This window comes from Erpetoichthys calabaricus, chromosome 2 (genome assembly GCF_900747795.2).
Source record: "Erpetoichthys calabaricus chromosome 2, fErpCal1.3, whole genome shotgun sequence".
NCBI lineage: Eukaryota > Metazoa > Chordata > Cladistia > Polypteriformes > Polypteridae > Erpetoichthys > Erpetoichthys calabaricus.
The window spans coordinates 106,462,555-106,484,140 of record NC_041395.2 but is presented as its reverse complement, the minus strand read 5'-3'; the positions used below and the strand labels follow the sequence as shown (position 1 = coordinate 106,484,140).

The following is a 21,586-nucleotide window of genomic DNA, read 5'->3' as shown; positions in this document are numbered from 1 at the left end:
ATCGGGTTACGATCAAAAAGTTCGCCAAACTTTTGCATCTGTTCACGACCACACGCTCTGGTGGCGAACAAAAACAATGGCGGCCAGTTTCTCTTCTGGCTCGTACACGTCAATGATTTCCGCACATGTTCAGTCTCTCCCTGTACATCTTTCTCACTCAGGCGTGCATTAATTCGCTGTGAACTCTTTGTGCTCTATTTCGTGTGCTTTTACATTAATTTTGCAATTAACCATGGCCTCTAAGCAAGTGAACAGTGGTAGTGTTGGTGAGAAGAAAGGTTCAAAGAAAATTATAATCCAATTAAAGAAAGAAATCATTGAAAAGTACGAGCGTGGCATTCATGTTACTGGTCTTGCCGCCGAGTACAAGAATTCAAAATCTACTAGAAGTCTATCGATTTCTAAATTGAAATCTTCCTTTGCGGAGCCGGACTCTCCCTCAAAACTGTAGCCTCCTCTTCACCTAGCTTCCTCCTCACTTCCTTCACGCCAGAACTCAACTCATGCAAGGTTAGTTTTCTTAGTTGTTTATGGTTAGATTTTGTATAAATTAAGGATTTTTCAAACTTTTATTTTTTTCCCTGTGCTTAAAACAGTGAGCAGTTCGTAAGGGTGTAGTGCAAACTCTTGCAATTTTAGCTTTCTCTGTTGTCCAAGGATTTCTCAGTGTTATTCAATGTTTTTACATTTAGTTTACTATGGCACTGTGCATTCATACTATTTTTGTGCTTAAAAATCTTAAAAAAAAAATATTTACATGATTCTAAATTGTCCCTAGTGTGTGCTTGTTGTATGTGTGTGCCCTGCGGATGCCTGGTGCCCTGCCCAGGGTTTGTTTCCTGCCTTGCACCCTGTGTTGGCTGGAATTGGCTCCAGCAGACCCCCAGTGACCCTGTAGTTAGGATATAGCGGGTTGCATAATGGATGGATGGATGGACAGTTCGTATGGGCTGCAATGGATTAATTGTATTTACATACAATCTTATGGGGAAATTATGGTCGGGCCACGACCAAATCGGGTCGCGTCTGGAGTTTTGGAACGAATTACGGTTGTGATCAGAGGTACCACTGTATATGTATGTGGATAGTGTGTAATAGGTAAGGTAGATATTTAGTTTTGTAAGTAACAGGTTTAAAATGATTTTAAAATTACTTCACATAAAGGATGCTGCCATATAAAGTACAATACACTTACATTTATGTAAAAGTGTTGCAAGGCTTCTATTTTTTCCTTCTTAACACAATTCAACTACTTAAACAGCTAGGGGGCTCAAACAAACTAGCCAGCATACATTTATTTTTGTGCTGTCACAATCATTTTAATTTGTAAATTTAAGACTGTTGCTTTGGAAATTTGTACCTGATTTAAACCTGATCAATTCATACCATTTGAGGACTAATCATGCTAAATAAACATTCTTATTCTTCCCTCCCCATCATTCTCAATCAAGACATGGTTACATTTTTATTTCACTCTTTTGCTTCACTGGTTAAGCTGCTTGCTACTGCCACTCTTTTTCTTCCTCTAATTATAAATGAGCCCTATCACAGTTTTACTTTGTTACTCTTGTCACAAAATGAAGGGTTAAGTAGCATTTGCTAGAGAAAAAAACATTTTTGTCTCTCCTCCAAATTAGAGGAACTTATTTATATCAATTCCTCTCTGCAGATGATCTCACATTTGTGTGGATGGTTGTCAAGAGCACAATGTGGGATTTTTACAAATTGTTTGTACTGGTAGTCTGCTATGCTCAGAACAGCAAAAACCTGAGCTCCAATTATGTCATTCTTCTTTAGAGAGAACACCACCCCCAATATGTGGTGGACTGTGGGCATAAAATATCAGTTACTCATGGTAGAATAAAACTGAATTCCCTGCCCCTTCATTTAAGGAGTTAAAGATTTGTCATACTCAAGACAAAATATTATGTGTCCGAAGCTTAACCTACCAAACAGTCAGCATTTAGCATCTGGAGATATTAACACCTTTGCATATATTGTAGGCATCAAAACAAAAAATCAGCTCTCTAAATAAAACCTTTTTCTTTTTTTATTTCAAATCTCTCCTACTACTTTTTATTCCTTTATAAAGGCTTGGATATCACTAGGCTTACTGCAGAAGCATCCTTAGACTGCCTCCTTTTATATACTGAGCTTAAGGAGGTTTTGGATTCCATGGGCACAGGAAGATCTTCAGCTGTCCTCAGCTCCTCCCTTCTCTTTGAAATCATTTCCATAACTTCCTCTTTCAGATGCGAAATATTGTTTCTCCAACTTAAATGAGTTCCTCATTTATTCAAATCATATTCACACAACTTACAAAAAGTGTAAGGAGAACTCTAATTATTTAAATTATTGAGAGATTAAATCAAACTCTAATGCCAAGCTGCTGGCAAGCTAATCACTCAATGCCTGCAATGTGTTATTTACAAGTTAATAAACCCCAACCAGACCTTTATATTGCTACCTTCAACAGTGCCTTGTCCTGCTGACATTTTCTCATTTGATCTGGAGAAGGCTTTTAAACACAAGAAAATAGGAAAAATTTGGTTTGAAATGTGTTAACACTGTGACACGTGAGACACTGTCTTGCACCTGAGAGAAGACACTTAGACCAAAGAAAAAAAAAACAAAAAAACAAAAAAAAACTTTATTCCAATCAAAACAGGATCAGTCAGGATTTTTATTCAAATGGGAGCTACCACTTCAATGCACAAAGATACAGCAGACGACCAGGCATGGGGACATGTCAGTGTCTTGGTTATAATGTTCCCTGTGTCACCCATAGGGCAACAGACATGTTATGCAGTGAGGCTGTGAACTTGCAGTTGCCTCGGTGCTGCTGCAAACCTGCGGTTGCCTTGGTAAAGAACAAGCAACCCTCGACAGACTTGTCAATCGCATTTCAGCATGCAGCACCGATGGGGAGAGTCTCAAAAGACCTCAAAAATCTCACAATATATTTAAGATCTTTGTTCTTCTTTCACAGCAGTGTTATTTAAGAAATACAACATCTCACAAACATTTCACATGTTTAAAGATGCGAGGACAAGGCTGAACCTTTCCCCATTTTAATGTTTCTTCTGAAATTCTTGCTACTGTCATATGATTTGATCACCCAGCCTATATATAAATATGACACTGACCATGACATCTTAGTTTTCCTAAGTAGTGCCCCCCCCATGGATCTCCTCCCTTATTCTTAACATATTTTGTTCTAATGAGGCCATTCTTGGACAAAAAAATAACTGGCTAAAATCCAACCGTGTTCTTTGCCTCCTTCGTCCAGCTGGCAAATTAATATAGATTTTCAGGCAATGACATTTCTTTTCCTTCATGTGCAAGACACAGCTGTCTTCAACTAATGTTGTTTTCTGAGGGCATAACATATTGATTTTCATCTTCCTCCTTTCTTCCACTTTCTGTCTATTCCAGTTAACAATAAGTAAAATGAACATTGTTCCCAGTTTTCATTTTGTTATCTCCTATCATCCCCTCTCCTTTGTCAAATTCTGGTGTGAGATCAGAACCCTTTTTTCTTGTTTCCTCTGGAATGCAAAAATACCCTTTGGTAAAAATTGTTTTTACTGCACAAAAAACTGGCCTAACACTCACAAGCAGCTCAAAAAAAACCAAAAAAACTTACTGACTACATGATGGGCAGAAATCTGCTTTTTTCCCCATGGGATACTGTGCAAACCTCCCAACCCTTCCAAGATCCTCTGCTTAGTCAATAATATACAGAAATATGGCAGATGTAAAGAAAAGCAAATTTATGCAAACTGTGCAATGGCTAGGGCACTTGTTTGGCAACATACACATCTGCCTCCTGAAGACTATTTCTGATCTGTCAGACATGTGTTTGGAGCTTGTAAGTATTCTTCTTTCGTTAGCAGTGGAAGTCTTCCTTGGCCTATATGTAGTTGTGATTACTTAGCTTTTAAGTGTGTTCTTTCTTCATAATGATACATCAGGCAGTTGATTTAGGTAATCCTAAGGTTTTATCAATGTCTCTAATGGGTTTATATTTGTTTTTCGGCCTCATAACGGCTTATTTAACTTGCACTGGCACGCCTCTTGTTGAACAAAAACTGAACAATATTGAACAATGGCAACTACAGATTCCACAGGTAGTCTGTAGGTAGAAGCAAGCCTAGGTATATTGTGCCTGCACTAATGAAGCAATCAAACACTTGAGTATTCACAAACCCCTGTGATGCCAATTGTCAACCACCAGCGCTACTGATATGAAAGGAATTTGGTGAAATTGTAGAAAAAGTTAAAATAGCCAACATATATTTATTTTATTTGTTGTTAATAAGATTCTAACAAATGGGACATTCTAGCATAACGTCTCACCTGTTTTGCCACAGTGCTGGGAGCAATCACACACAGAAATTGGGCATTCTGGTTTTTGCAAATAAAAGCAATCCGCAGAAGCGAAGTGAAAGCAGCAAAGTACAGCAAAGTTCAAAGAAGATTTGTTTAGCCAAGTGCTTGCCTGGTGATGTGGCTTTGGGAATAGTCAGTTTTGGGCAACTGATCTGGTAAAAAAGGTAATAAATAGGGATGTTCTGATTGATCAGCCGGCAATATCTACAAAAGACTTGATCAGTGATCAGTAAATTGGCCAATCACAAAAAAAAAATCTTTTCAGCCACTGTTTATCTAAGTTTTACAGTAAATTAGTTAGTTTATGGGAGGTAATATGATGGTTGAGCCAGCGTACGTCTTTTTTTTTTTTTTTGCAACAAACTTCCTGTAGTGTAAACAAACAGCAGCAAGTCAAGGCTTGTTTTATCAGACAGTGAGAGACAACTGGAATATTAGCCTTTATATTAAAGTAAAACTGAGAAAAAACAAATTGGAAAAGTCATCCTGTACAATTAGACAAAATGCAAGAAAAGGTACTTTAATGGATTAGACCTTTTTATTGGGTCTTATAATTAAATTGAGACATTCACTTTAATTTGGATGGAGAGCTTATGTAAAATAAAGCAGTTTACAGTTTTAACTGGAAAAAGAAAAGATAGAATAATTTGAAAACACTGCTTAGTTAAAAAAAAAATGAAACAAATGAATGTACTAAATGTTGATCTTTTACGCATTTCCTCCATGTTTATTTACTGAACAAATGCTTTTAATTATAAAAATGTAATAAAATTCTGTAAAAATGAGTCTGATTATGTTTCAAGAAAATAAACCATTAACAAACAATACAGAGCAAAATTTAAAACAAAGCACAAAATGTTTGTTTCTTGACTGGACACTGACTTGATACTTTGGAATAGTGTGGAATACCAGCTTGGTGCTACAGTGAGCACGGGGAAGTCAAGGAATAACATAAAGGACTAAGCACAACTGGGTCTCTTTTCTCCTTTTTACAGTTGCAGGAAAAATGTTAATACATATGGTCTAAATAAATACGTTTTTAATCATGCCTCATTGTTTTAGGCAATGTGTGTCAAGTCAGCAGAAAACTAATAGGTGAAGAAGCTGTTGTCTGTTAAGGTTCTGCCTTTGTCCAGAAATGGCTCCATAAGCTTTTATGACCACAGGCTTGGAAAGTCTTTGCCCCGAGTTGTAATTCAAAACACAGTTCTCAACAACACATTGCCAGATGGCCAAGATTGCAGCAAATCTGTAATTTTTCACACATTCTGCACGGGTGTCTTTGTTGTCAAAGCACAAATGCCTCATGGTAGAGTCTGACAGCAGTCACGGAACATTGTATCGTTGATTGCCAAAACAACAAATAGTTCTGAGCAGGCATCAATCACAGCACCAACTGTGGTCATTGCTGCTCTTGTGAAAAAGAATGGAGATAAATGCCATCAACTCAAAGAGGGAGAGACAAGTTCATTGTACCACGTGAACGTCACTAACAGAATAAAACCGAATAATAAAAAAAACAAGCGCTAACTTTTACAAGTAGCCAAATGGCAATGCTGTTTGGCTGAGCATTTTCACACCGCAAGGCACGGGCTGCTCGATGTCTTTCAACCTGTGCTGCATTTGCGGCTGCTCGAGCTTCTTCAGTCGCTTGTGCACGGCTGGCATGATTTCTTTCAGCGTTAGTAGCATTCTGTAGCGCACATTCTTCATCTGTCCTTTGTGTCCGATTTGCACGATTTCTTTTATCGTTAATAGCATTTGTAGCCGCACGCTGCTCATCCGTTTGTTGTGCATGTTGTGTACGTCTGGTCACATTAGCAAGTCTACGTTCCTCGTCAGTCATGTGACTTTGTTTCCTACGCATCCTTTCCACGGCCGCTGCTGTTGTGGCTGAGTTGGGATTGTCACTCATTTTAGATCTGAAATCGGCTAAAATTTAAACAATGACCGTTGTTAATATCCAGCTGTCATTACTCATGCTTCTAACTTGTACTGAGTCAAGGTATTGACGCGAACACCATACATACGGGGTATTGACGCGAACACCATAAATAAGGATACTATCAAATTATATACAGTTAGGTCCATAAATATTTGGACAGAGACAACTTTTTTCTAATTTTGGTTCTGTACATTACCACAATGAATTTTAAATGAAACAACTCAGATGCAGTTGAAGTGCAGACTTTCAGCTTTAATTCAGTGGGGTGAACAAAACGATTGCATAAAAATGTGAGGCAACTAAAGCATTTTTTTTAACACAATCCCTTCATTTCAGGGACTCAAAAGTAATTGGACAATTGACTCAAAGGCTATTTCATGGGCAGGTGTGGGCAATTATCAATTGTCATTATCAATTAAGCACATAAAAGGCCTGGAGTTGATTTGAGGTGTGGTGCTTGCATGTGGAAGATTTTGCTGTGAACAGACAACATGCGGTCAAAGGAGCTCTCCATGCAGGTGAAAGAAGCCATCCTTAAGCTGCAAAAACAGAAAAAACCCATCCGAGAAATTGCTACAATATTATGAGTGGCAAAATCTACAGTTTGGTACATCCTGAGAAAGAAAGCAAGCACTGGTGAACTCAGCAACGCAAAAAGACCTGGACGTCCACGGAAGACAACAGTGGTGGATGATCACAGAATCATTTCCATGGTGAAGAGAAACCCATTCACAACAGCCAACCAAGTGAACAACACTCTCCAGGGGGTAGGCGTATCGATATCCAAGTCTACCATAAAGAAAAGACTGCATAAAAGTAAATACAGAGGGTGCACTGCAAGGTGCAAGCCACTCATAAGCCTCAAGAATAGAAAGGCTAGATTGGACTTGGCTAAGGAACATCTAAAAAAGCCAGCACAGTTCTGGAAAAACATTCTTTGGACAGATGAAACCAATATCAACCTCTACCAGAATGATGGCAAGAAAAAAGTATGGAGAAGGCGTGGAACAGCTCATTATCCAAAGCATACCACGTCAGCTGTAAAACACGGTGAAGGCAGTGTGATGGCTTGGGTGTGCATGGCTGCCAGTGGCACTGGGACACTAGTGTTTATTGATGATGTGACACAGGACAGAAGCAGCCAAATGAATTCTGAGGTGTTCACAGAGACATACTGTCTTCTCAAATCCAGCTAAATGCAGTCAAATTGATTGGGCAGCGTTTCATGATACAGATGGACAATGATTCAAAACATACAGTCAAAGCAACCCAGGAGTTTATTAAAGCAAAGAAGTGGAAAATTCTTGAATGGCCAAGTCAGTCACCTGATCTTAAACTAATTGAGCATGCATTTCACTTTTTGAAGACTAGACTTCAGACAGAAAGGCCCACAAACAAACAGCAACTGGAAGCCGCTGCAGTAAAGGCCTGGCAGAGCATTAAAAAGGAGGAAACCCAGCATCTGGTGATGTCCATGAGTTCAAGACATCAAGCTGTCACTGCCAGCAAAGGGTTTTCAACCAAGTATTAGAAATGAACATTTTATTTCCAGTTATTTAATTTGTCCAATTACTTTTGAGCCCCTGAAATGAATGGATTGTGTTAAAAAAATGCTTTAGTTGCCTAACATTTTTATGCAATCGTTTTGTTCACCCCACTGAAATAAAGCTGAAAGTCTGCACTTCAACTGCATCTGAGTTGTTTCATTTAAAATTCATTGTGGTAATGTACAGAACCAAAATTAGAAAAAAATTGTCTCTGTCCAAATATTTATGGACCTAACTGTATAAGGATAACAGCAGGTCACTACTGAAAACATGGAGCACCTGGCCTTTGGGTTATAAGGCAGCAGTTCTTACCTCTATACCATTCAAGAATACATATCAACATCCTGTCAATTGACATTTGCGCTTGGGTTTTTAACTCACTGACAGCAATATGAAAATTGAATGATGTTTTTTCTTTGGTTATATTCTTCAATAAAAACGCACATGTTTATTTGATATTTGGACTAAAGTCTTCACACAGTATACATTTCACATCATTATTAGTATAACATGGAAAAAGTTTCTGTTTTAGCTATGTGCTCAGCAGTTTCTGGCATCTTGCACTTGCAGAGATTGCTATAGACCCGGAACACATGAAATGTATGCATTCCACATAATGACATATTATTTACCCTATACAACTCCAGATAAAGAGACCTGAGCTCTGAGTATTTAGTGACAAACTCAGCTCCGGCTGTGGGGGTGATGGGATAACAGGCTGCTTGTGCTGATCGACACATATGCAAAAAAAAAAAAAAAAAAAAAAGACGCCGGTGGAGAGGTGCAAAGGAATTTAAGGTGGCCCGGGATTACGACTTTGTTGGCTTCAAGGATTCTAGTGTTAAGAAACAATTAATCATAATCCTTTTATTGCTAATACTAATTTGTAATAATAATAATAATAATAAAAACAATAATAATTAACAGATTAGTAATAATGACACAACTAATCTTTGAGCATCATGAAAAGTCTGGTTGTGGAAGTGATTTGCAAAAACAGATCTGTAAAATATTGCAGTATTGCATAGCATTTCTGCATTAACATGATGACGACTTCAGTGAAAGGTAAAACAAACAACTGTTATTTTACACTTGAATGTCAGTTTTTGCCTTCAAATTAGATCTTTTGTAATTACTGTATATTTGAATTACCGTATTTTTGAATAGTGACATTCAATCTGAGAGCTTTGGCATAAGTATATTCTTTACAGAATTTAAGGCACATATGCGATAATCAAAACAAAGAATCCCGGTCATTTTTTTTGGGGCGAATAAAATGCAAATACAAGGACAACTTCAATGCAAATATGAACAGAAAAAGTAAAATATGCCCAGTGACGGGGTTTCTTTTAACTTAGTTATTGTGCAAATTCTAATTAATTATTCTAAGATTTGGATCTTTGGTTTGGATTTTATGAAACACACCATAGCAATACTAGAATCACATACTGTGTACAAATTACAATCTCTAATGAGTCAATCCTGACCTCTTGATCCCATTTCTAAGTATACCTCCCTTGTTAACTCACCACATCATGAATGACTTCCTGTCGTGCATCCTCCTCAGACTGGATGGCTCTATTTAATTTGCTCAGAACAAAAACCCGTAGTTGTTCATTCTCCAATAAAGACCGCACTTTCTTCATTTTTAGCCAGCCCACACCTTGGCCATCTAAAACATTCTGCACTACCTCCTTCAGGAACTGCTGATTTTCACTGTGTGTGACAAAGTGTACATGAGTATACAGCATGGAAAATAGAAATTCAAGTAACAGCATGACATACTTTTCAGCTAATACATGACATACATTCAGCCAATTGCACATGTACTTACAACTTTTAGCACGAACTACACTTAAGTAATTAAAATAAACAGAAATCTGAAGCTGTATTTAAGAAATGGTGAAAAAACTGTTGGCATATATTACAAAAATATGGTCTGTGTCAGTTTGTGAAATCTGAGTTTACTAATTAGTACTGCCACTGGAATATTTTCCTTATATTTCAGCCAAGGTATTTTATGAATCTCTTCACAATGCACCTCCTGGGCAGTTGCTGGTTTCCGAGAGAGTTAATGAGATAAGAATGTAGTATATAATGCAAGGTACAATACACAAAACAATGACCAACTAAATAGGCAGGAGCAACCATCATGAGAAGGTTTGACAACTTTCCATTTTTTGTCATCATTAAGCTAAGATGCTGAGACTGTTCCTAAAGCTTAGGCGCTTTCTTACAAACCAACTTGTTAATGTGACAGAACAGGACCATTTACAACATGACATGGCCTAGTTAGTATCATTTTACTTGCTCTTCGATTCTAATCTAGTAAATCTCTAGCCTCTTAAAATACAAGAGGTTGTTTTAATGAATGCACCAATTAAAATAATGGTTGGCAAATTTTGCAGGCAAGAAAACAAACATTCCACAGCTCTGAAGAATACTTTTGTATCCTTTTGGTACTAAACTTAATTATTATTTTTTTTAAATTATGTTTGTTTACCTGGTGTTATTTGATCTCCCCTGAGGAGATGGTGATTCCCTTTTAATAGTTGGACTGTGCTTGATGACAGATGACTTTTGGTCAACAAGAGCTCTGCGATTTCCTGTGAACACCACACAAAATATGTCAGACTCTTTAACACAAGTAAAATGACTAAAAGTGAAAAATCTGACAAGCTACAAGTAAGCAGAACTGAAGTGAAGGGAGTTCATTGCAGACATGTGACACACTTTAAGGAAAACAGGGTAGTGGTGGATGTTGTAAGGAAAAAAACTATAAGAAATGCCTTTGAAGCAATTCTTAGTCATGCACAACAAAGATGGAAAAGCAGAATAATTAGTGAAGCAGGTGCCACATGATATTTACTGGCCAATGTGAATATAGCTTAAGGAGTCAGCCACAGTAGGATGCTGGGAGTTTGTTACTGATGTCGTTGCCCTTGACTGAAACATGCAGGCAGAGCTTGAAGAGACCCACCTTCAGTGCCCACTGTGCCAGCTTCAGTTATTATCTCCATAATAGCATTTAGTTCAAATACTGGGACACAAAATCCACAGTTAGTGCAGTGAAATTTCACGGCAGCCATATAAAGGTCATCCCACAAACATAAGATATAAAGACAATGAGCAAATAAAACAAATAAATTCTCCTCTGCAGAGCAAAACGCACTCCAGAATGCAGTTTAGAGCAGAAAAAAATATGCACCAAAGACACACAAGATGAGAAGAAACAAATTCACATGCTGAAGGAGAGAAAACAGACGAAAAGTTTCTGAACCTTTTGGCACTATCAAGCCAACACATAATAGATAATGGTGGCCTAGTGACTATGGTATTGAACGTTTCACTGACTTCCAGCCCTAGTGAGCAGAGTGCTGGACTTTCGACTACAAGTATGCAGGTTCAGTCAGCAGCACCACCTCACTGTTTTACTGTGAGCAAGTAATTTGATTGTGGTGAAGATGGCTAGATTTTCCCAACAAAGTAGTTATTCACAGGCTTAGAACTAGAGAGATTATTTTGCTACACAATGCCCAATAAGGTACAGAAAACAAATTGATAACCTATTTAATCTGTTTATTTTAATTTTTAGTGCTAAATATTTTTACACTGTTATCCTTATCTTGGATAAAATCATATAAATTAGATGATGTGCCCAGATGCCATAGATATTTATTATATGCAGCACACATTATGCCCCACTTAGATTTTCACCTGGCTCCTTATCCCACTACATAAATTGTGTTAGTTAAAAATGTTTTTCATTATAAAAAAAGCTGTTTAACTCATTTCTTCCTTTTAGATCACTGTTGATTGCTGCTTTGCTGTAGCTAAGTCTACTAGTATTTCAACAACCAGCATGTTAAGTTATCAAAGATAAAGTTAATTTATAGATGGACCGTTAATTTAGGACACAGTATCAAAGCTGTTTTTTAGACTATGATACAACAAAAGCAAAAAAAAATCTAGGCATTCACTTAAGACATAGGATGCCAACTAAATCAGACAGACATCTTTGGACAGGTGTCATAAAAAGGAGGCTAAAGCAGAACCTTTGAAAGCTGATTAGAAGTACATAAAGTAAACATGCAAGTGCAGAAGTGCATTTACTAAATTTTGAAATAAACTTTAATAAAAGGTGCATACTATTTGACAGGATTCTGTTTGCCAAACCTGGGATGACATCCATTTGTTTCTGTAAATAACCGATTCAAAATTAGCCTTCAGGTCTTTCATACTCAGAGGACAGAATTCAATGTGATCAATATAAAGATCAATATGAGGATATAATTCAATATGAATATGATATAATATTATGTGTGTCATTTAGCATTACCTCTAAGAAAGAAAGAATAAAGTGAAAATGCATGATATGCACAGCCAGACAGACTGTGTGTTTAAAAGACCATTAAAAAAAATCAGCAGCTAAAGTCCAAAAGAAATGAATAAGATATGATTCTATAAACAGTGTTAACACTAGAATCCCTGAAGCTTACAATTCTTTTTGTTGTCCCTGATCTCCTTAAATTTTCCTGTCATACGCCAAGAATCTTGTAGCTCCCTATCACTGCGCTAATAGCTCACTTTTGTTTTGCAAATGTGTAGATTAGCAGAACGCAGGTTGCTACACCCTCACACCGCACTCAGTCAGATGAAGGAATCACCCTGCTGCAATCCTCACAGCTGAAGTCTGTGTTGAAGTGTTTATCTGGCGATGCATTTGTAAGGAATTACATAGGTAATGAAATATTATGATTTGAAATACACACATTTCATGTGTGTTCCGTGTCTACAACGATCTGTGTAAATATAGAATGACAGAGGAAATGTGAGGCAAGAAGTGCTGAACACACAGTTAATAACAACATAATTCTGATGAGAAGTTTAGGATGTGTGAAGCCCAAATATCCAAGAAACACTTTCACAAAAGGTGTAACAAAACAAGTATGGTTTTATTCAAGAATAAAAACGAAGAAAAAGAAATTGCTCAACTGATATGTTGCTGAAGCCCAACTATTAGGTCGGTACAAAATAAAAGATGTTCACATCCTTGTGTGTTTGTGCGTTTCATTTTCATCCAGTTGTCACAGTGGTACCACTGCTACGTCATGGAAAAAAAATCGTTCAAAGGACATGTTGATGTGAATGTCCGTGTGCAAGGAAAAGTAACATCCACCATAGACACTGCAGTGTCTGTTTGCTCAACAAGACACCAAGAAGAAATGACTGAGTTGCATTTGTGTGTATGCTTTTATCCCTTAAGCGCTAACTTTTACAAGTACCATAAATTTACACTGGCTATTACAGTCTCAAATCGAATGCATGTTTTTAATATATACTGTAATATTAACAATACTAGCAGCTCCCTACTCAAAACGGTAAATGCGAGGAGGAATTGGGATTGAACCTGCAACCTCTTGAGGCAGCAGTCCTTACCTCTGCACCAACCAAGTAGTTGTATCTAGTTTGTATCAATTGAAAGTTGGGCTTTTAATTTTTACACATTGCCAGTAATATGTAAATTGAACAATTTCTTTTTCTTCGGTTATATTCTTGAACAAAAGCGCACTTGTTTTGTTATACCTTTTGTGAATGTGTTTATTTGATATATAGACTGCAGTCTTCACGCATTATACACATCACCTCAGCATTTTGTCATTACATGAAAAAGGTTTCTGTTTTAGTTATGTGTTCAACATTTCTTGTCTTGTGTTTTCTGTCATTCTACATTTACACAGATTGATGTATTCCAAATAATGATATATTATTTACCCTATACAATTCCAAACGCCTTACTCCAAGCTCTGAGAATTTTGCGACTGACCTGACTTCATCTACTTCAGTTGGGGATGGGATAGCAGGCTGCATTCTACTTGTACTGACTGACACATTTGCAAAACAAAGATGCTAATGACGAGGTGGGACGGAATTTATGGTGGCCTGGCATTACAAATATTTTCGTAGGCTTCAGGGATTCTAGTGTTAAACTAAGCTACTGTAGTAAACTAATTAAACTATACAGGATTTGTTGAGATAAGAAGATACAATATGAGCAAAATCAAAACTATTTCTTACCTATTTTATTATTATCACTCACATCTCTCAATGCGCCTTAAAAGATAAGGAGAGGGTACAACTGTAGCATAAAAAGCACCTCTGCTACTTCAGGTAAAAGCTACAGGCAGCAGCAGAGACAGCATGGGGGAGGTGTACAGGAATAAATGAAAAAAAGTGTAACACTTGATTGTATGTAAGACGGAATTCTAAAAGCTTTCCCAAACGTAATCAGACACAATCCTAGAAGACACACCATAGGGTGTACTCCTCTTTGATATCCCCACTTATCCTATCCTGTGACTGACTCATCATGCAATTTCAAGCAATTACAAAGGACAAACTGGTTCAGAAACAGCATATGATAGCAGGATCTGGGTCAGAGTTCAGGGCATAATACTTGAATGACCAGTCTATAGATACAAGTAAGCCTTGTGCAAATCAAAAATTTGCCATATTTTCTATCGGTTACTACATCTATAAAATGGACACCTTCTTAAATTTGCTTTTTTTTTCTTTTTTGTGTGATGAGGACACCCAAGTAATACAAATTTCTCTGGTTCAAATTAAAATACGATTTGTGAAAAAAAGGATTGCTGGAACCAAACTGGCCTATTACATGTCAGGAGTGAAAATAATCTAAACTTGACAAATCCCCAATCAACTATATTTCATCAACTAATTAGAACTCTCTAGCCATACATAAAAAGTGTTTCTAAGTAATGCATCATCATTAATTTTGACTATGCAAAATTGCAGTTTCATTTAGCTACAGATATGCATAGTTTCATTTAGCTACAGATATATTTTAGTAAATTAACACTGGCCTGAAAAATGAATATTATCAACTAATTCAATTTCTGAGTGTGAACATTCTGGACTGCAGTGACACTCCAAAGCAAGAGGAGACACATAACTGAGCACTGATGACAAGTAGGCACAAACCAGACAAATGTCAACTGAAACCAAACTCACTCTTCAAGCCATCCCATTGTGTGCGCATGTTCTATGCAATGCCTCCCACTCACATTAGTCTTGACACAGTTTGGTCACTTTTTATTGATTGGAAGGTAAGGATCATTGGTGAATCACACTACAAATCACACATTGTTCTGCTCCAGAGTAGCAAAAGGGGGAAGGGAGGCATTAAAGTTAGCAGTCTAATAAGTGGCTAAATGTTAACTATGATCTTAAGGTACAACAGACAATTCCATACAAACCTGCCTGTGTGTCCTTGTCTACATCTGGATTTAAATAATCTTAAATTGAATTATGGAAGGAAATAAGAGGGAAAAAAACACAAAATAAAGAAGCAATGAAACACAAACAAAAAAAATCATCATACAACTAGCTCACATTTAAACACGGTAGCATGATGTTATGACACAACAAAAATGAGAACACAGGGAACTCATTTCAGGCAGTGAGAAGAAATTTACAGAAACATTGAAAAGCATGGCACACACTCCATGAATTAAGTGATATGTGTGAAAGAAGTTGTGAATGCTCAGACTAGGCCAAACACATCCTAAAGTTTCTACCTTGAGCTGAGGGAAGAGAATCAGCTTAAGAGGAAATTGGTGAATGATCAGAACATGTCAAAACTGACACAATATGGGCAGTGGGGAACAGTCAAAAACATGACAAAGAGAAGCAGAACAGGAAAGAAGAACATAACTGAAGGCAGGCTGGGAGATGGGGGCTAAAACAGAAATTGTGTGCTCTGAACAAGTACATTGCTCCTCAAGGTAAAATTGAGAACACAATTATCAAGTACTGGTAAGTGTTTCATGGTAGGTACAACACAGAGACAAAATACAAAAAGCAGGAGCTTCAGTGAAATTGCTCAGAAAGATGATATTTTAGGGAGGGCGTCAAGGAGGAAGAACAATTGCCTGTTTATGTTCATGGATTTCTTTAAGTACAACTTTAGTCACAAGATTAAATACTTGTCTATATCAGTCTTTACTTCTAAAATAAACTTCTGCTATTTCTGAAGACACAGGTCAAATGCAATGCTGTTTTTATATATAAAAAAAAAAAAAAAAAAAAAAAAAGTAATATTGGGAAAGCTGATGTGTGAGTCTGACTCAGCATTAAAAGTCACTAGGCAATTTCAAATTACTGATTGGAACCCAGCCATAACCAGACAAATCTGAATGCAGGCCAATACAGAAATGTACATTTATACCTTTCAAGCTGGGAAAGGGATTTGTTTTGTCTCTTGAAGCTTTTGTAGGCAAAGCCAGATTGGATAGGCTGAAGCTTGTGCTGTGGTTCTTATACAGGTTACCTGCAGAAACAGAGACACAGAAGCTACTTCAATGACAAGAGAGTTAAGGCTGTATGATTACAGAAAAAGGAGAGACTGTTTTGTTAAACCTGAAGCTAAACAACATTAATTACATGACTGAGTAATGCCAACCTTTAGTGCAGGCAAATCACTGTACTGCCCTTTTCACACAGAAATGTTAGATTAGGAATTTACTGTAAAATTAACATATCAAGGTCTTTTACAAATCAATGTTGAAATTCTGTGAAATTGACAAAGGCTTAAAATAGCACTATTCTCAGGAATACCTCATTTCAATCAAAATCCGTTAAAAAAAATACCACTTAAACCTGAAGGTAATACATGTGAACAAACTGCACAAGAATCAAACAAATCAGCCATTGGCATATACTGCACTTGCAACCTACTTCAAAACTTTCACAAGCATGCACACAATTAAAAACTAAAGTTGATTCTTTAGCTACTCTTCATCCAAGTCATGGAGGAACCTTTTACATAGTTTTCAGGACTTATACAGAAGACAAACATATTACCAAGGGCTCAATTTATAAGCAAACTGAAATCTCTTTAGACACTAGTCATAGATCTTATAGGTTCCCATCCCATCATAACTTTGTTCTGGATGGGGAGTGTCATTTGTGAATGCTCAATTCCTGGGATAATCAACCTGGTAATACAACAGTGTGAAAATGAGTTACAAGTAAATTACTCTTACAACAAAAAGGCCCATACATTTAATTATTGCTATGCAAGTAGCAAATGGGATTACTACTATCTCTTCTTGTCACACAGACTTTATTTAACATGACAAGGAAATTATTTAAGGCCAGATGTTCACCCATTTCAAACCAATGCCACAAAGAAGATTTTGAAGTAAAGCTATTGCAATAAATTTACTTTCTTGATTTACACAATTGTTTTTGTTATTATAGTTTTCTTATAAGATTGTGGTGCCATACTGTCTACAAACTTAAACAACAAACAATGAGAGATTATGCATAATTAAGCAAAACAACAACTAAAGAAAAAATGGGAAAAATCAGACAGTTTATTTAGAAGAAAAAAAAACAAACAAACAAAAACTCAAACCAACAAAGCAGGAAAAACCACTAACAAGGCTAGATAATGTGGCAGTAAGATGGGTTAATTACTCACTGGCAAAAGACATTAATCCACCAAATCCTTCGCTACTATTGTTAGATACAGTTGAGTTTGGAGAGCTTGCACGTGAGTCTGATTCCGCATCTGAGTCACTGGGCAATTTCAGGCTGCTGGGACGCAAAGGCTTTTGAGACCTGAAGACCAAAATAGAGAGGCAATTAGATAAAGAAGGATTATCGTAAGAGTGGCTGTGACATTACAGAGTTTATTGCCAATTCCTGTCGGTATTCACCCAGTAGAGAATTATATACTAGATGTATTCACCTGTTTCCATTTAAATTTTGGTTGAACTTAGGCGTGTAGCTTTCTTCTTGCTCTCCATCTGCATCTTCATCTTCTTCTACAGGAAAGCCATACTGTGGCTCAAAGTATGGGTTATCATACTCGCGCTTCTTCAGAAAGACTTCACCTAGGGGTGTGCTTTCACTCTCCCTTCGCTCCAAACTAAGCTTGGGGAATGTTTGCAGACCTAAAGCCACAGTGTGGTTCTGAAAACCAGTGACAGACTTCTCTTCCACCTCTGCAGAATCACAAGATTCCTACAAAATAAGAGAGTAATAATGCCTTGAGGTACATAAAACAAATTTCTCATGGATTATAGCTTCAAAAATATAATTTTTCAAATTCCGGAAATGACACCTGTATTACTGTAGAGGTGAAAAATGCAGCAGCAATGCCCAATAATCAAGCAGAAACTGTTAGACTGCTAACTGATAAATCTCAAATGAATTAACATTTGGACTAGCTGAAACTGGGGGGGTTGGAGTGAAAATTGCCAGACTTGAAAAATCATATGTTTTAATCTCACTGAGTGTGCAGAGAGTATAAGACCAGTGTTTTTCCACATCTGTAGCTTTACAACTTGTTTTTAACACCCTTAACAAAGAACAGTTAAAAATCATGTGAGCATCATTGTCTTTAATAGGCCACCTCTTCCTCATAAACCAAAAATTGTCTGCTTGTTGAATATAGACAGGAAAAATGTCATAGCAGTAAGACACCTCCAGGAAGTAGCCCAAAATTGGTCTGAGTTGGGTTTACTCCAGATTTCAGTCTAAATATTGCTCATAAGAGACATTTAATCAATGCAGTAATCAAGAAGGTCCAAAAAAGCAACTATTTGTTAATTCCTAAACCTACCTGCTCATTTTAAATAATTATTTGATGCAAAAAGTAAATCTTAAAATTTACCTGAAGCGTATTCAAATATGATTTTCTTATACCTTTTCACTACAATGTTTTCTTCATTGAGGTAGACTAGCTATACAGATATTTTGGCACTTGTGAATTTTCTTAACGACATACTATACAAATATGCAGCCTATTAATGTACTAAACACATTGTTACTGCTGTGAAGCCTGTGGCTGTTGTAAACTTCAGCTGTACTAAGTATGTTTGAGTAAATTACATTATATTTCATTATACATGTACTTCATGAACAATGGATCTTCATTCTCACCTATATTACAGAAATATTGTCTCTAGGTGTGAGGAAGATAGTCCTGACTGTCTTGCTACAATATTCTCCCTTTATGCTAATTATGAAATGAGATGCCAGAAACTTATTTTAACTCTTTGCACATATAGAATCCTTAGATTTATACTTGATATCACTTTCATGATGAAATGCATTTAAGTGTGTATGTTTTACAGATCAAAATTTTCTGTTTAAATAATGAATACTGTTAATAATTACACACATGGGGGTGACACTGTGGCACGTTTGTAAGTACAGTGTAAAGGATGAGCATGGGAAATTTGGGCTTCCTACATATATTGGAAGTCACAGAAACAGTGAGGAGGGGTTTCCCCTATCTATATATACAGTTTAGGGGGTACACCCTTTTCCCCCCTTTGGGTGTTACAATAGGACATGAAACATACCTAACTTTTGTAAGTATACTGCAAGGAATGAGCGTGGTATGGTACTTGTAAAAGTTAAAGTTTTTTTTTTTCAGTTTTATACTTGTAAAAGTTAAAGTTTTTTTTTTTTTCAGTTTTATTCTCTCAGTCACATTCACGCTCCCCACCCCGATCTGATGCTGTTAGTTTTAAAGACGTGGTATAACAAATCTGTTTATTTGAAAACAGTGTCAGATCTTGTGCATGAACGAGACTGGGAAAACTGTGAATGTGGGTGTGAGTGGTGTTTTGAGACAATGGAACTGGAAATTCTCTGATGTGGAGGGATAAAAGCTGACACACAAACACTGGTGAATCATGCCTTCTTGGTACCTTATGGTCAGCTGAATTTTTTTTTTTATTCAGTTTTATTCCTGAGTGTTCCTGCTCACGCTGAATGAATATGCACCTCAGGGGGAACGTGAACGTGACTAAGAGAATAAAGAAAAAAAGAAATCTAACTTTTACAAGTACTATAAATTTACACCAACTGTTACAGATTCAAATCAAATGTATGTTTTTATTATATAATAGTAATAAAAATAGCAGCTGACTACTCAAAATGGTAACTGGAGGACCCGGGAATCGAACCCGCAACCTCCTTATTATGAGTCAGCAGGTCTTACTGTTGCACCACCAAAGCGGTCATGTCAGTGTCGTACCCTAAGCCAACTTCTTTTCCTTCAGCTTTATTCTTGAATAAAAGTGCACTTGTTTCGTTATACTTGTACCTTTTGTGAAAGTGTTTATTTGATATTTGGACTTCAGACTTCACACATTATACACTTCATGTCTACAATTTGTCAAATTATTACTAAAACATGAAAAACGTTTCTGATTTAGCTATGTGCTCAACAATTCCTGCCTCGCATTTCCTGTCATCCTACATTTACATAGATCGTTGTAGACATGAAACACACATGAAATGTATGTATTCCAAATGACGATATATTGTTTACCCTCTACAATTCCAGACACCTCACACCCAGATAAACACACTTGAGCTACATTGGTGGGGGGATGGGATAGCAGTCTGCTTCCTGCTTGTGCTGATCGACACATTTGCAACACAAAAGAAACTAATGGAGAGGTGCAAAGGAATTTAAGGTGGCCCGTGATTACATGTGCTTTCATAGGCTTCCAGGATTCTAGTGTTAACCTGCAATTGCTTCTTCCTGGGTATGACATTAATCTGCATCTAGTCCTGCAAGCAGATCCTCCAACTTAGGGGTTTATGGCAGGATTGGCACTCCAGCTGCCGTAAAAAATCTCACTGTTCCAGGAGCAGGGTGTCACCTTTGGCACTCGGGTCCCAAATCAGGTGGTTTGGCATGTGGTGGGTGTGGCAACACACCATAAGCACATGCTTCCAACCTGTCTCTCAGTCTCGCTCATAGAGAAACAGGAGCGACAAATCTCAGGAGAAAAAGACTGAATTCTATTAAACATTTTTCCAAGCCCAATGGATTGGTACTCCAGAGTGAAGCGCTTGCTTGGGAGTTCTACTGTGTTACCTTTCCTAACTTGAGTACTTAAAATCTTTCTCTCTCTTTCTTTCTTTCTTTTTCTCTAATGAGTGAATCTTTTAAAGAAGTCCAGTCTGAAATGGTTTAAGCACCAAGGAACCCAAAACATTCACAACATATTAAACAGGGTAGAAAACATGTGAACATCTTTAATGAAATACAGTTGTGCTTGAAAGTTTGTGAACCCTTTAGATTTTTCTATATTTCTGCATAAATATGACCTAAAACATCATCTGATTTTCACTCAAGTCCTAAAAGTAGATAAAGAGAAACCAGTTAACTCTTTTAGGGCGGATGTCGACTTGTCGACAGGAGGGGTTGAGGGCGAATGTCGACAAAAGTCGACATCCAGGGATAGAGGGCGACAATCAGCTGTTAATAGCGACAAATCTCACTGTCACGTCGCAGGCATTCCCTCTGTGCTTGGAGGAATGTTAGACTCGTTGACTCGGTAACTAATTCTTGCGTGTGCGTGAGTTGCGAAATGTAAACAATGGCAAGATGGCATCGACATGTCACAAGGGAGCGAAGCGAGTGCAGAAAAGAAAACACTCGGCAGACAATGTTTTGCACATTATCGCGGAGTCGGACTCTGATTTTTCAGAATCGGATTTTATTGACAGTGATCAGGAGATCGAACAAGGGAGTGAGAAGCCGGCATCAGCTGATCGGACACCAGCCAATGCCGCGCCAGCTGAGTGCATTCGTGCAGCCGATGCATCTACGGCAAGGTTCACATGGAAGGAATACACAGACATTGAT

At 37.3% G+C, this 21,586-nt stretch overlaps 1 protein-coding gene across 28 annotated transcripts in view; it reads right to left on the bottom strand.

The window, feature by feature from the left end:
- The window catches only part of madd (MAP-kinase activating death domain), a 237,397-nt gene that overhangs the window by 62,151 nt on the left and 153,660 nt on the right, over positions 1-21,586 (bottom strand). For 17 of the 28 annotated variants that reach the window (XM_051923186.1, XM_051923176.1, XM_051923177.1 and 14 more), the window contains 6 exons: positions 17,660-17,934; positions 17,390-17,529; positions 16,133-16,234; positions 10,865-10,924; positions 10,388-10,490; positions 9,414-9,600 (listed from right to left, as the gene is read on the bottom strand). In XM_051923186.1, the coding sequence (XP_051779146.1) occupies positions 9,414-9,600; positions 10,388-10,490; positions 10,865-10,924; positions 16,133-16,234; positions 17,390-17,529; positions 17,660-17,934 (867 nt within the window). Of the gene's footprint in view, positions 1-9,413; positions 9,601-10,387; positions 10,491-10,864; positions 10,925-15,161; positions 15,201-16,132; positions 16,235-17,389; positions 17,530-17,659; positions 17,935-21,586 lie in introns of all 28 variants that reach the window. The other 11 variants (XM_051923181.1, XM_028794247.2, XM_028794254.2 and 8 more) reach the window with 3 other exon arrangements.